General features: G+C 31.8%; 1 protein-coding gene across 5 annotated transcripts in view; it reads left to right on the top strand.

Annotated features, from left to right (window-relative positions):
- PPM1A (protein phosphatase, Mg2+/Mn2+ dependent 1A) overlaps nucleotides 1-8,374 on the top strand; it is a 39,225-nt gene extending 30,851 nt beyond the window's left edge. For 4 of the 5 annotated variants that reach the window (XM_041757971.1, XM_041757968.1, XM_041757972.1 and 1 more), the window contains exons 3-6: nucleotides 601-718; nucleotides 4,878-4,986; nucleotides 6,440-6,497; nucleotides 7,467-8,374. In XM_041757971.1, coding sequence (XP_041613905.1) covers nucleotides 601-718; nucleotides 4,878-4,986; nucleotides 6,440-6,497; nucleotides 7,467-7,496 — 315 coding nt within the window. In that variant the 3' untranslated portion in view covers nucleotides 7,497-8,374. Of the gene's footprint in view, nucleotides 1-600; nucleotides 3,608-4,877; nucleotides 4,987-6,439; nucleotides 6,498-7,466 lie in introns of those variants that run through there. The other variant, XM_041757973.1, reaches the window with a different exon arrangement.
- The last annotated feature ends 4,820 nt before the right edge of the window (nucleotides 8,375-13,194 follow it).

The following is a 13,194-nucleotide window of genomic DNA, read 5'->3' as shown; positions in this document are numbered from 1 at the left end:
TTCAGGTGTTTTAATCATACCTAGGTATCTTTAAAAATAAATATATTTCCTAAAAGTTAATTTTTTAAAATTATGAAGATTTTAAAAATGTTTAAATTATATATATAGCTTTACTTCTAATTCCATGTTTCTATTTATTATGGAGCAAATTAGTTTAAATATAAGTGTTTCAAGTATACATGTAAGTATAGGTCAAATCCTCTTGTAAGGAATGCCACTAGAATTTTCAGTTTTGTTGAATGAGTGTGTGTGTGTATGTTTATTTTTATTAGGTATCACTTCTAATTAAGTAGGCCACCAGTAAAATGTTCAGAAATCTTTTTGCTGTATAGCATTAGAAAAAATGATTGTTGTAGTGGAGGTTAACCTGTAGTGTTTCTCCTGTCTTTTGGAGTGTTAGTTATACAGTATACCATATGTAGTATATGTGTACAGGGGTGTGCCTCTCTACATATGCATATTTTTTCTCCTTGAAAAAAATATATATGTATGTATATATGTTAGAGCAAGTATAATTAAAATTGTCATGGCTGTAAAAGTTCTCAAGGCTTTAAAGAGCAAGACAAAAGCATAATATTTCTCAAACTTTTTTCTTCCCAGGGAAGTCGAGACAACATGAGTGTGATATTGATCTGTTTTCCAAATGCCCCCAAAGTATCACCAGAAGCAGTGAAGAAGGAGGCAGAATTGGACAAGTACCTGGAAAGCAGAGTAGAAGGTGGATCATTTAACAAAAAATAAGTAGCTTTAATTAAAGAAAAACCTCAACACAATCAAACTTTAATATTTTAGCTTTTAGATCTTTACATGCCTTTGACATCTAGTGTTTAGTGTACAAAAGTGGGAAAGGGCATTTCTGTAGTAACTGTTCAGATGCTTTTGATTGTCCTATTACAGTTATATTAGAAATAAGAACTAGTGTGACCCTGTACATTCTGTTCAGGATACTTTTGTTTAAAAAGGCTAAAAAGTGTTTGTATGCTTTGAAATTCTTGATGAATTCACTGGCATGAGTAATTTTATGCCAGGAAAGTCTGATATGTGGTTTATTTAATTATAAGCAGATTATTGATGATGGTGATAATTTGAATACCATCTTTCTGTGTAAAGCTATGTATACGGATTTAAGATCTTTAGGACCTTTTTTTTTTTTTTTTTAATAACTTGAAGATCACAGCCTGGTTATTAGAAACTTTCATATGCCACAGCTTTTACAAATATATTTTAAACTGTTTCAAGTCTTCTTGCCTAAGCCATAAACTTCCTCACCAAGACAACATAGACCTGAGTAGAAGATATACTAGGTGTCTACTTGGCAGAACTAGAAATGCTGAATAAAAGCAAAAATAAGTTGGGAATTCCAGAAATATGTTTGTCTTAATTCTGCAAATTACTTTGAGACAATTAGAAAGATGTCTGTAACTCTCAAGTGTAATGCCTTTAAATATTTGAAAAAATATAAATGACCTTATATGCAGGTACTACTTATAATGCTAAGGTCTCCCCAGAGAATTCCATTTCACTACATATATGCAATAAGCATATAGATTTGCAGTTTCTTTAAGCAGAAAAACTTGACATGCCTATGATAGCGTTAAAATGCATTTGGGGCTCCTAATGTCATGAATTTGCACGTTAAAGATCTAATAGCATGTAAGCGTTGACCTACACACTATTATATTCCGCTGTGCCTACATTATTAAAATTAATATGCACTTTAATTTTGTTTTCTCCCTTTTTACTGTTTGATATCAATTATAATCAGTCTGCTATTAGAATCATGATTGGTTTTGATTTTCAGTACTATCTAGAGCTGCTATTTTGTTTTTATCGCTTTCCCCCACTTGATAGTGATATATCTAGTATATGTATGTACTATTTAGTATTTCATTCTTTGGACATACTATTCAATGGGTTTGTTTTCTCACTATTACCTAAGGCTCTTGGAATTTTTATATTTTAAATGAATCATTTTGAAATGTTATTTATATATATAATACAGTAAAATAAAATATTTAGAATGCTACCAAGTTATATCACATTGGTTCAAACTGCTGGCTAGTGGAAAAATGAAACCATAAGAATATGTATTGGGATAAATTGGTATTTGATTTATTGGCACTTTTAAGTAATTTGGGTGTACATGTTTTCTTACTGATTTAAAGAATAAGTACTTCCGTTTCATTTACTATGAAATAGGATCACGTTTTTAGAAATGAATTACAACGTTTCTCTATCGTGTGCACTCTTTTAAGTTTTTGGTGCAATTCTAAATAATTGCTTTATATACATAATTTTATGTTATAATATTAAGTTTTTTTATTGCTTTTTATCAAGGAAGAATTACCACCTGAACAGTTTACATCAATACTCAGTATTTTTGATATGTTGAAGTATTATACTTGTATCATTCAATTTGAGATTATTATGTTACAAATCAAATTTCATATTCTTTATTGATGAATTATTCTTTATTGAGGTAGGTTTGATAAGACTGCAACTAGAGGATAAATACTACATTAATTAAAATTGCTACTATATTTTAAAACATAGAATGTAACTATATTGCAAAAGTTGTTCTAAGTAAAAAGTACCGCATTCAGCTTCTAAAACAGGCACTGAATAATTTTTTTTTCTTTATTTCTTTAAATACATGTCTTCAAAATTGCTGTGACCTACTAAACCTCATTTTATTTATTTTGCATACTTTGGCTTCTCTGTCCACACCATCAAAGGAAAGACTTTTCAGCGCTCCTATTACCTGTGCCCTTCTAAATACTTGACTCTCTCTAGGGTTGCGATAAAAAGACTCAGCTCATAATTTAAACTATATCACTTAAGTTTGTGGTCTTTCTAAGCCAATTTAAGATTGTTCTTGTACTTTTTAAATCTTTTCTGCTGACTGCCCAAGCTTTAAAGTTGTTAATTTGGAGATGACTGCTAGGATCCCTCAGACTTGGTGTGGAGGGAAGTGGGGAAGAGCAGAATGTGTTTATATGTTAGTATGAGAAACATATCTTCTATACATATATATATATTCTTTAGTAAAAGCATTCAATCTTTTTACAATTCTATTTAAAATGTATAGTCCAAGAGCAAGTGAAGGAATATTTCTTAAAATTCATTTTGTTTTCCTTTTTAAAAGCAGAAGCAATGCTAGTGTAGCATTAATGGTAAGACAATTTAAATGTATTGTCCCATGTGGAATAGGAGTTATTAACTGTTTTTAAAGCCTTACATTATTTTTTTTTAAAGAATTTGTCTTCCTGTAATTTTCTTCACAATTAAAATACCCCAATATTTTAACAAAGGAGATGTAAGATACATCAAATATAGGTGAATTAAGGTAATGTTTTTTAGACCTGAAACTATCATTGCTTGAATTTATCATCAGTGTTCATTTCTGTTGTATTTAGTTATCTATCCAATAATTGTATTGGCTTAGCAGAGACTGTATGTTAAGTGTATTACAGCTTTAGATTGTGAAATTGTGTAGCATAGGTAAACATCAAAACCCTTTATTTTTGTACAGCAGATTTCCAGCATTAGAACCATGTAGAATACTAGCTGTTAAAGATTATACAATAAAGGAACTTGGCAAACCAAATCTGAGATCCTTGCTTTTTGTTCAGATTTAAGACTGGTTTAAAAAAAAAGGCAAAAAAATAATACATGGTGAAATTTGGCCTTAATTCCAAAAGGACAATTTGAGCCATTTAAAGAAATATGAGTAGCAGTGTCTGTTTTTTAATATAATGTGGCCTTAATGAGGAATTGATATTTTGAGACTTGATCCAAAGGATGGAAGATCTTTATATGCATTGTGATTTTCAAAGGTATTTACAAATTGAGAACTAGAATGATAATTTTATTGCCCTAATGATGACAAAGAAAATGTCTTAGTGTAAACATTTAAAAACAGATAATTGAGCAAAACTTAAACTTTTAATTTACAAATACCTTTAGTATGATCTTGCATTTAGAACAAATAACTCCAAGAAAAGACTTCTTATACTTGATAGTTTGAGAATTCTTTAAGTTGTTTGTACATAATTGTTGGTATTCTGTGGTATGAATAACAGTATGCATCTACATGGCAACACTGCAGATCATATCACTGACCCATTTTGTAACTGGATGTTTTGAAATTAACAATTTTAAATACAGTTGTATGGTTTTTTGAATTTTTTCTTTGTAAAAATTTATCATGAAATTTAGATTTTTTTCCATTCCATATGCCCTGTTCAAATAACCAACTAAGGAAATGGTATTACATAGCTGTTTACTGCTTAAAGATCTTCAGACAAAAATTAAGCTGTGAGTGGTATTCAGTTATATAACCTAACCTGCACATGCTACTTACATATCATTTTGCAAATACAAAGATACGTAAAAATGATTTGGGTTAGTATATAATCAGTAAATTCCATTATATTTAAAAGGTTTTTTTCCCCTTTCAAATTTTGACGTTGGTTATTTTTTTTAAAACTGCAAAATTCAGGAAACATGTTTCCAGTCTGAAGAGAGGAGTTGACCTCCTCAGAAGTAACTAGTTGGCATCTTAAGAATATTCTCATTCATATACCCATATCCTTGATTATGTAATATACTGATTTTAACATGACATTTTTCCACATTTTTATCTTGTTTATTTTCATTCTTTGAAGTTAATCTGGAAAGTATCTCATTTTTTGTGTCATTTTGTGCATCCCTTTGTCAAATTTTCAAAGGTCAACTTGATTTTTTTCCTAATACCAGCTTAGAAAATCTCAGATGTGGTAAATGCCATCTTTAAAAACCTAAGTTATCTTTGTTTCAGTTTTTTTTTTTAATTAAATTTGGATAACACTTACAAAAAAAGTACTTCTGATTCCCAGAAATCATAAAGAAGCAGGGGGAAGGCGTCCCTGACTTAGTCCATGTGATGCGCACATTAGCAAGTGAGAACATCCCCAGCCTCCCACCGGGGGGTGAATTGGCAAGCAAGTAAGTTATATTCTGCATCCTGTTAAAATTTATCTCAGTACATAAAAATGTTAGGTGTTCATTGATCAGATGTATACTTACCTAATGGCTAAAGTGATGCAATTACTTGTATCTTCAAATGTTTAGCCTGTGATTCATTGTTTTTCATTATTAATGATAAAATGCCGTGTGTTTAGGATAGATGTCAGAATGTCATTGTTTGTAACTGACTGTACTGAAGGCTGTCTTTAGTGGAGGCTTGGGTTACATTGATTGCCTGATAGCATTAAATAGTGAAAGAATTTTTTAAACTAAATTATGTAGCACTACAAAATTCTAATTGTCATTTTTATTATTATTACATTTATTACATTTTTATTACATTATAATTTGATTTTGTCAATCCCTGGATAATTTATCACCCCAGGGATGAACATCTTTCTCTTCTTCCATCTGAGCCATTTTTCTACATCCCTGATTTTCCCACTGTTTTCTGTTGTTGATTCCTAGTTGGTTGGATTTTGTTGTGAGGGAAGATGGGAGGATGCATTTCTTGCTTTTTTCTATGTGAACTTCAGTTCATAGAACTGGACTAATTTGTGTCAGATATTAAGCTTACATCTTTATAAACTTAAGTGGAGACTTTAAGAAATTTTATAATTCAAAGAGTTTTACCTCTATATGATATCCACATAATTGACCTGCAAAGATATTAGACAATTTCCTTCATTCTCTACTGTGTTCTGTAAATGTAGCCATGTTCTTTATAATCATTTCTCTAACTAGTAATTGTAGAAATTCCTATTTGAAGCTTTTCTTAGAAACCTTTTCTTCCAATATGACTTTCTGTGAAATGACTATTAAACTGCTTCAAGTCAGTTTTGGAAGTACGGAGGCTATAACTTATAAATACCATTACAGATTTTTTAACAAAATGTTATTTAATAAGGTCCTGTACTTGGCAGGGAAATTTCAGCTTTAAAATCGAGCCTTTTAAAAGGGGTATTACAAAAAGCTAAAATTTAAATGTAAATTTTATTTAAATTATTTTACTGCAACAGATGTTGAAGTTACTTCTACTTCAAAACTAACATTGAACTCTTAACCAGAATGTTAGTGTTATATCTTAAAACTGCATCGTCATTGCTGACTCATAACCACAGAAGCCAGTTCAAATGAAATAGACAATATATAAATGAAGTAGACTGCTTTTTTTTTTTTTTTTTAAACTATGACTTAGTCTTCTTCTAGTAATTGGGTTGGTGGAATGTTACATTTTAGAGTAAATTCACCTCTAGTTATCATTGGGGCTCAAATGTCTTAAAGTGAGGATCACTTACTGATAGTAAGAAATAGAATTAAAATAATTTCTAAGTATAAGATTATCTTTGACATTTTAATGAGCACCTAACTGTGAAGTATTAAACAGTTTTGTGCTCTAAAGAATTAACTTTCTGCATTTCTTTAAATTTAGGCGGAATGTAATTGAAGCCGTTTACAATAGACTGAATCCTTACAAAAATGATGACACTGTAAGTAGCATTTTGGCTCTGTCTACTTTCCCTTCCCCTCCACTCTAAATGCATATCCTTCCTACCTGTTTTTGCAGAGCTGTTCAGTGTACCCATTCTCTTACACACACCCCTGATTGATTGCTCTGAATTCTGGCTGCACCACAGTTCTAGTGATTGAGGACATAATCATGGTGAGTGGCCACCTCTCTCAAAAAAGAAGAAAGTCCTTTGAATTATTTTTGTTTTTTTAAGCCTCTACAAGCAATCAGCTTCAAAAGATTTACCTTCACTAAGTGATTTTTTAAAGTTGGGAATAATAGCTCTGCTCAGAATCTTGAGTTTTATAAGCAGCTGCAATAGAACTTCAGAATGCGCAGCTCCACTAAATAGTTTTTATGTTTGGAAATACCTTTGCTGAGAACCATGGAGTATATACTTCATTTAGATGCTAACATAGAGAATTCTACTTATATAAAAAGACATTAGAATGTCATATTCTGCAATTGAATTTCCTGTTAGAACTCTGTTGTAGTATTGGTGTTTACAGAAAAGTGGGAACTTAAAATCATTTGGGCACGGCTCTGAGATATATATTGCATTATGAATCCTCAGATCTCACATTACTTGAAGCCTTAATTTCTTCTTATGTAATAAAAGTTTATACAAGTAGTGTTCTAAAAAAAAGTTAGGTTTTAATTGAAAATAAATTTTTTTAGCAATTATACTGGTTTAGAAATACATTTGGTCAACATCATGGTAAAATGGTATTTCATATGTTTCATTCAAAACAAAGGGTTAACATTTTTTTAACAAATTGAATACTGATATTTCATTTACACACATACACTTACTTCTATACTATAAAAAGCGTTAGTCTAAATGTCAGCTTTACAAAACCCCATCTTTCTGCATTATCCAGAAAGTAATATGTTGGCACCTCTCAGCTTTAATGTAGTTCCTTGTTTTGCTTTGTTTCCTTTTATGAAGGACTCTACATCAACTGATGACATGTGGTAAAACTGCTCATCTAGCCATGGAGTTTACCTTCACCTCCAAAGGAGAGTACAGCTCAACTTCCTTGAACCTTTTAAACATCCATCCTCAACTTTAAAGAAGGACATGTGACATGGGTGAGAGTGGATCACACCAGAGAGCTTCAGCCGTACAACAGCTAGCCCAGGACTGGTTTTTTTGTTTTTTTGTTTTTTGTTTTTTTGTAAATTTGAGACTTATGTAAACGTGATTTCAAACCATAATTCATGTTGTAAATCAGACTCCAGCAATTTTTGTTGTATGATTTTGTTTTTTGTAAAGTGTAATTGTCCTTGTACAAAATGCTCATATTTAATTATGAACTGCTTTAAATCACTATCAAAGTTACAAAAAAATGTTTGGCTTGTTGTGTGATGCAACAGATATATAGACCTTTCAAGTCATGTCGTGTTTGGACTTGGGGTTGGGACGGGGAGAGCAGCAGCCATGTCAGCTACACGCTCAAATGTGCACACGATTATGGAGAGCAATTCCAAAATCTTACGAAGCCCAATATGCAGGGAGTTAACCGAAAACTATCTTGGCAGTGAGGTTGGCACTGTTGATAAAGCTGGTCCCTTCCTTTAACTGTCTTTTAGGTTGTTCTTGCCTTGTTGCCAGGAGTATTGCAGGTAATACAGTATATTCATAAGAATATCAATCTTGGGGCTAAAATGCCTTGATTCTTTGCACCTCTTTTACAAGTCCTTACGTTGAATTACTAATTGATAAGCAGCAGCTTCCTACATATAGTAGGAGACTGCCACGTTTTTGCTATCATGATTGGCTGGGCCTGCTGCTGTTCCTAGTAAGGTATTCTGAATTCCATTTTATCAATAAAGCTTGATTTAACAAACAAGAAATTTAATCATGTATGTGTAATTCCTCCTTTACCCCACCCTTTTAAAACACCATGCCATTGTAAATGAGAAGTTTCTCATGGGGAAAGATGTTAGTCTCTATTGGGAAATACTGTTACTGTACTGCAAGGCACAGATGGAAACTGTTTCCCTTCCATTAGAAAGACTACAAGATTTAAGTCTCTGTTGTTTCTTAATCTGTTTTTTAATGGATTTCTTTCTGGCTGCTTATTTTTCATTAAGATGTGGATCAGCTTGAATTTGCCTACTGTTTCATTAAAATAATTGTCAGAGCTTGACAATCTAACACTCTATAGTAGGGGTGTGTGTAGGTATGTGTGTGTGCGCGCGCCTTTGTGTTTGTGAGCGTGTGCTTGCCTGTGATTCTTCATTGGCCCATGTCTTTAGAATCCAAGTAGTTAAGATGTATTTGTGATTTGAAATATAGCATGTTGCTAATATTTAGCTGTTGGCCTTTAAAAATAATTTTCAAAGCTTAAAGAATTGTAGATATAAAAACCTAATCTAATTTAGGCTTAAATTCCTCTAAGCATGTGAAAGTAAGTTTTTAAATCTGTCACTCAGAAAAGACTACTGTTTTGTGCTCTTCTGTATTTTTGTCTGTCTAGGTTGGATATTGTATTTATTGCCGTGTAATTTAATCATTCAGTAGGCAGATTCTCCACTAGGAAACTATTAACATGTAAGATTACAATACAGCATTGAATACAAAATCGAAACTCTGTATAAAAGGTAGTATAATCAGTTCTGTTATATTTGTTCTTTTCCCTAACTTGGAAATATACATATTTGTATATATAGCCTTAAAAACTAATGTAAAGTTAGGGGAGTAGTGGGCAAAGTAATGTGAAATGTCTCAGATTTAAGTAGTTACATACCAGCAAAACCTTTTCGTTATCCCTCTTATTTGTGAGGAGATTCAATGTAATTTAATTGTATTTAATTTATATCTCAATCCAGCATGAATGAAGAAAAACAAGTACTATTTATATTTAGAAATTCCTAACAGTTGGAATTACAGAACCAATTCCAAACTTACAAATAAATGCTCAGTGTCTAAATCTGTGGTAGAGTGCGAAGTATGACAATGTTCTGTTATGGCTTTGCAAGCATCTCAGTGTGCATTCAGTAGATACCAGTGCTTCTAGTGTAGAGTGGTTACTAGACCTACTAGTGCTGAAAACTAAATTCCTAGTATAAGAAGACAACTCCTTAATTTTTAAAGTAGACTGAATTTTTTACTTCTAGAAATTTCAAAACCTTGAATTAGATTTTGAGATGCAAAATTGTTAAATCACAAGTAAAAATATGTGATGAAAAGCTATATTTCAGACCATAATAGCATACTTAGAGGTTGGTGGGGGGGGGGGGGTTGAGAATTTTTAAATAAAAAGAGGTGAAGATATTCCTTGTTAACATTATTAGTACTGAAAATGAAGCTTGGAAGTGAGAGAAAACTATATTAAGTGTTCTCTGAGAAGACTAAATCTTTTCCACATGAGTCAGCATTGCCATACAATATATAATTTTTCATTGTAAAAAAGGAAGTATACATCATAATAGACTATGTGTGTTCTTGATTCTGGGGGGGAGGGGAGAGGATGGTGTGGTGGGAACCAACCACAGTTTTAAAAGGCACTTTGCACCTCTCTTGTGCACTTCATTTTTGTACCACTTAAGTTCTTGCCTTCCCGACCCCCTTTTGTGTGCTAATTAGCATCTCAGGGCAATGCCTCGAAATTTTTTCATGTGTTGTATGTTATTTTCTGTGGAGGATGAAAGTTCTTGTGTGATGATAGTATACCATTCAAATGTACTTTCATTTATGTGTTTTAATAGGACGAACTCAATTTGCTGCTTTTAATAGGAAATCCATTTTGTGTAGCAGACTCTTGTTACCTTAACATTAAAAAATTTCACTGATCTCTTATTGTTTTAGCAAGGTAAGCTCTCTTAATTTCCACTTTCTTAAGAAATATACTTTTACAGATAACAGAAGCAGTTCTCAGTATTAGCATTAACTTTAAAAAATCCAAGTGGTATTTTTGTTAATTTGCTTTAGAACTATTTCAAACATTTTTAATTATAATGCTTGCTTCTAGAGTACTGTGCAAATAGTGTACTGTTCCAGCCACTTATTTTTTTTAGTACATTAAGAAATTTGGATTAAAGAATAAATCAGTTATGTAATTCAAATAATCTGAATTATACCAACACTTTTAGTATTCATCCATTTGACCACATATTAATTCCACTAATAATTCAGCTTTTCCACAAAATGTATTGAGGGTTATCTACAGAACACTGTTCTAGGCTAAGTACTTTGGAACTATAAAGAAATGAATAGGTCCTTGTGCTCAAGTTTACATTTGAGTTCAATTTATAATCTAATGTATGTTAATACTATAACTTAATTACTCATTCAAAAAAATGGTTACTGCCCTCCTACTGTCTGCCAGATAATTTTCCTGAACAAGGCAGGTCTCTGCCCTGAAGAGCTCATTTGTACTTCCATTATTCACTTGAAACTCTTCATTTATTTTTTTTCCCCAAAGTTAAAAATCTCAGAAGAAAATTTTACTCAGCATAGTAATAGAATTGGACTGAGGAGGCTCAACTCTATTCAGTATGCTTCACTACCTTTTAACCAATGGCCTGTACTCTTCCTGCTGACAGCAGCCAGGCAGAGAAATAGGTCATGGATTTCCTAGAATTCTCCAACCCTGGAAATACTGTTGGGAGTTTGAGTTTAAGGCATTAAAAAAAAAAAAAAAAAAATATATATATATATATATATATATATATATACACACACACACACACATATGTGTATACATGTGTATATATATGTATATGTATAATGTGTGTGTGTATATATATACACACACATATAAAATTTTAAGAAAAATTCTGTTTCTTGAAAAAACACTGCCAGTGTTAATATCTGGCTTTAGCCAAATGATTACTATGTTTTAATATTTAAGATAATTTCACTGCCCATCTTTATTGGACAAATTCAATTTGTGATTTCTGAAAGAACTGACAAAATTGGTTACAGGTTTTCTTTTTTGTTTTAATTTTGAATTTCATGGCATATATATACTTTTAATTCATAAAGTTTGAATTAGAGGTGTAAGCCTGTGATGTTGTTATTTGTACAGTATTACGTTAGGATTTGGTAGTAGAAAATATGTAAATATTTCAGTACATAGATGTTTCTCTTTTGAGGTTTTTCTTTGAAGGAACCTTAAAGAGTTTCATACTTTTGCTTGCAGATACTGCTGGTGAGATGACCATTTTGCAATTTGAGTGATCTAGTCTAATTAGTTTTTCTTTTAGACATTAGGACGACTTCTTTAGAGTTTAAAACTTTAGGAATCTAATTTTACTTTATTTCCTTCAATAATGTGCCATGAGTTTTGGATTGTATTTTTAAATTATACATTACTTTAGAATATGCTTGAAATATTTAAGAATACATTTTCTAAATGCTGGGAGTGTAATATTGCTGTTTTGTTGGTCAGAATAATATGTCTCAAGTGTTAGTTATTACTGATAATCAGAATGCCATACAGAAATGATGAGAGGCATTTGGTTCCACTTCATTGTCAAATGAACATTTTTGTTTTTGTTCACCTTCACACAGATTCTTTCCCTTTTACCTGCTCTATACATATATTAACCTAATGGCCTCTGCTCTTATGTTTTCCCCGATTATGTTACCAGCATGTAGGAGTGCACCAACTAGAAGAACTCAGATCTGTTGAAATTGTAGTTGACATCTTATATTATATGGGGGAAAATGTTGTTTGAATTGATAAAACAAAAAAGTAACTTTTTTTCCCTCCCTCATCCAGCAGAAATGTTGCTTTATTTCCTCTACTACCCTCTTGGTGATGTTCTTTCTCTCTCTCTGTCTCTTTTTAAGCAGGCCAATTCTGTTTTCTTGGGTGCATTACCTTACCAAGGCCAATTAATAACACTATATAAAAGTGGGCCAAAAATAAGAAAACTTGGGAGATTAAGGGGTGGGGAGATACCAGTGAGGAAGACAGAGAGGATTACTCTTAATTATTTTAAAAGCCATAGGAAGGTCCTCCTTAAGCCCAGCTGTATATTATTAAGAACTGTTGCATCACATAAACCAGCAAAGAACCGACCTTTGTTTCTTCAGATCATTTGATTTTTCCCAGCAAGGGAGATAATGCTAAAAATTGCTGCTTCAACTTAAAAACAGAAAAATAAATGCAAGGTTATTTCACCCCAAGCCCAATCCTTTTGTTCTTTTAATTGCTCTAAAATGGTTTTCTATTAGCTTGCTTATTGAATTAAATGTTTAGAAAATTTTAATGTTTTTCCTTTCTTTTATATAGTCCTCCTGATTCAGTAAAGGACATTTAGTAAATTTGTGTTTGTATGGTACTATCTGAAGTAAGATTTGTTTAGATTGGGTAGCTGCAGAACAAAATTAGTAATAATCAGGTACAGTGAGTGGTACAAAATCATTTTAGCAGTGGTTCTTAACTTTTTATGTTCCTAGGCCCTTTGAAATTGATAAATCCTAGGAACTTCCTTACCCAGGAAAATTCATGTAATGTACATAACTCCCCAAAGTTTACAAATATGCAGCGATACATCAGCCTTTTTCCTGCAAAGCCCATAAAAATTTCAAGGGCATCAAAATAACTAGAGTCTATTTTAAGGAAGTGTTTCACTTTTTAAAAGATAGAAGAGGTGGATGGGAGCCTAAACTAGATCCTGGCATTAAAATAATTCTTTTTTAAAGACTGTTTTGGGGAAAG

This window comes from Vulpes lagopus, chromosome 6, assembly GCF_018345385.1.
Source record: "Vulpes lagopus strain Blue_001 chromosome 6, ASM1834538v1, whole genome shotgun sequence".
In the NCBI taxonomy this organism is placed as follows: Eukaryota; Metazoa; Chordata; class Mammalia; order Carnivora; family Canidae; genus Vulpes; species Vulpes lagopus.
This window is presented reverse-complemented; position numbering and strand designations above follow the sequence as displayed.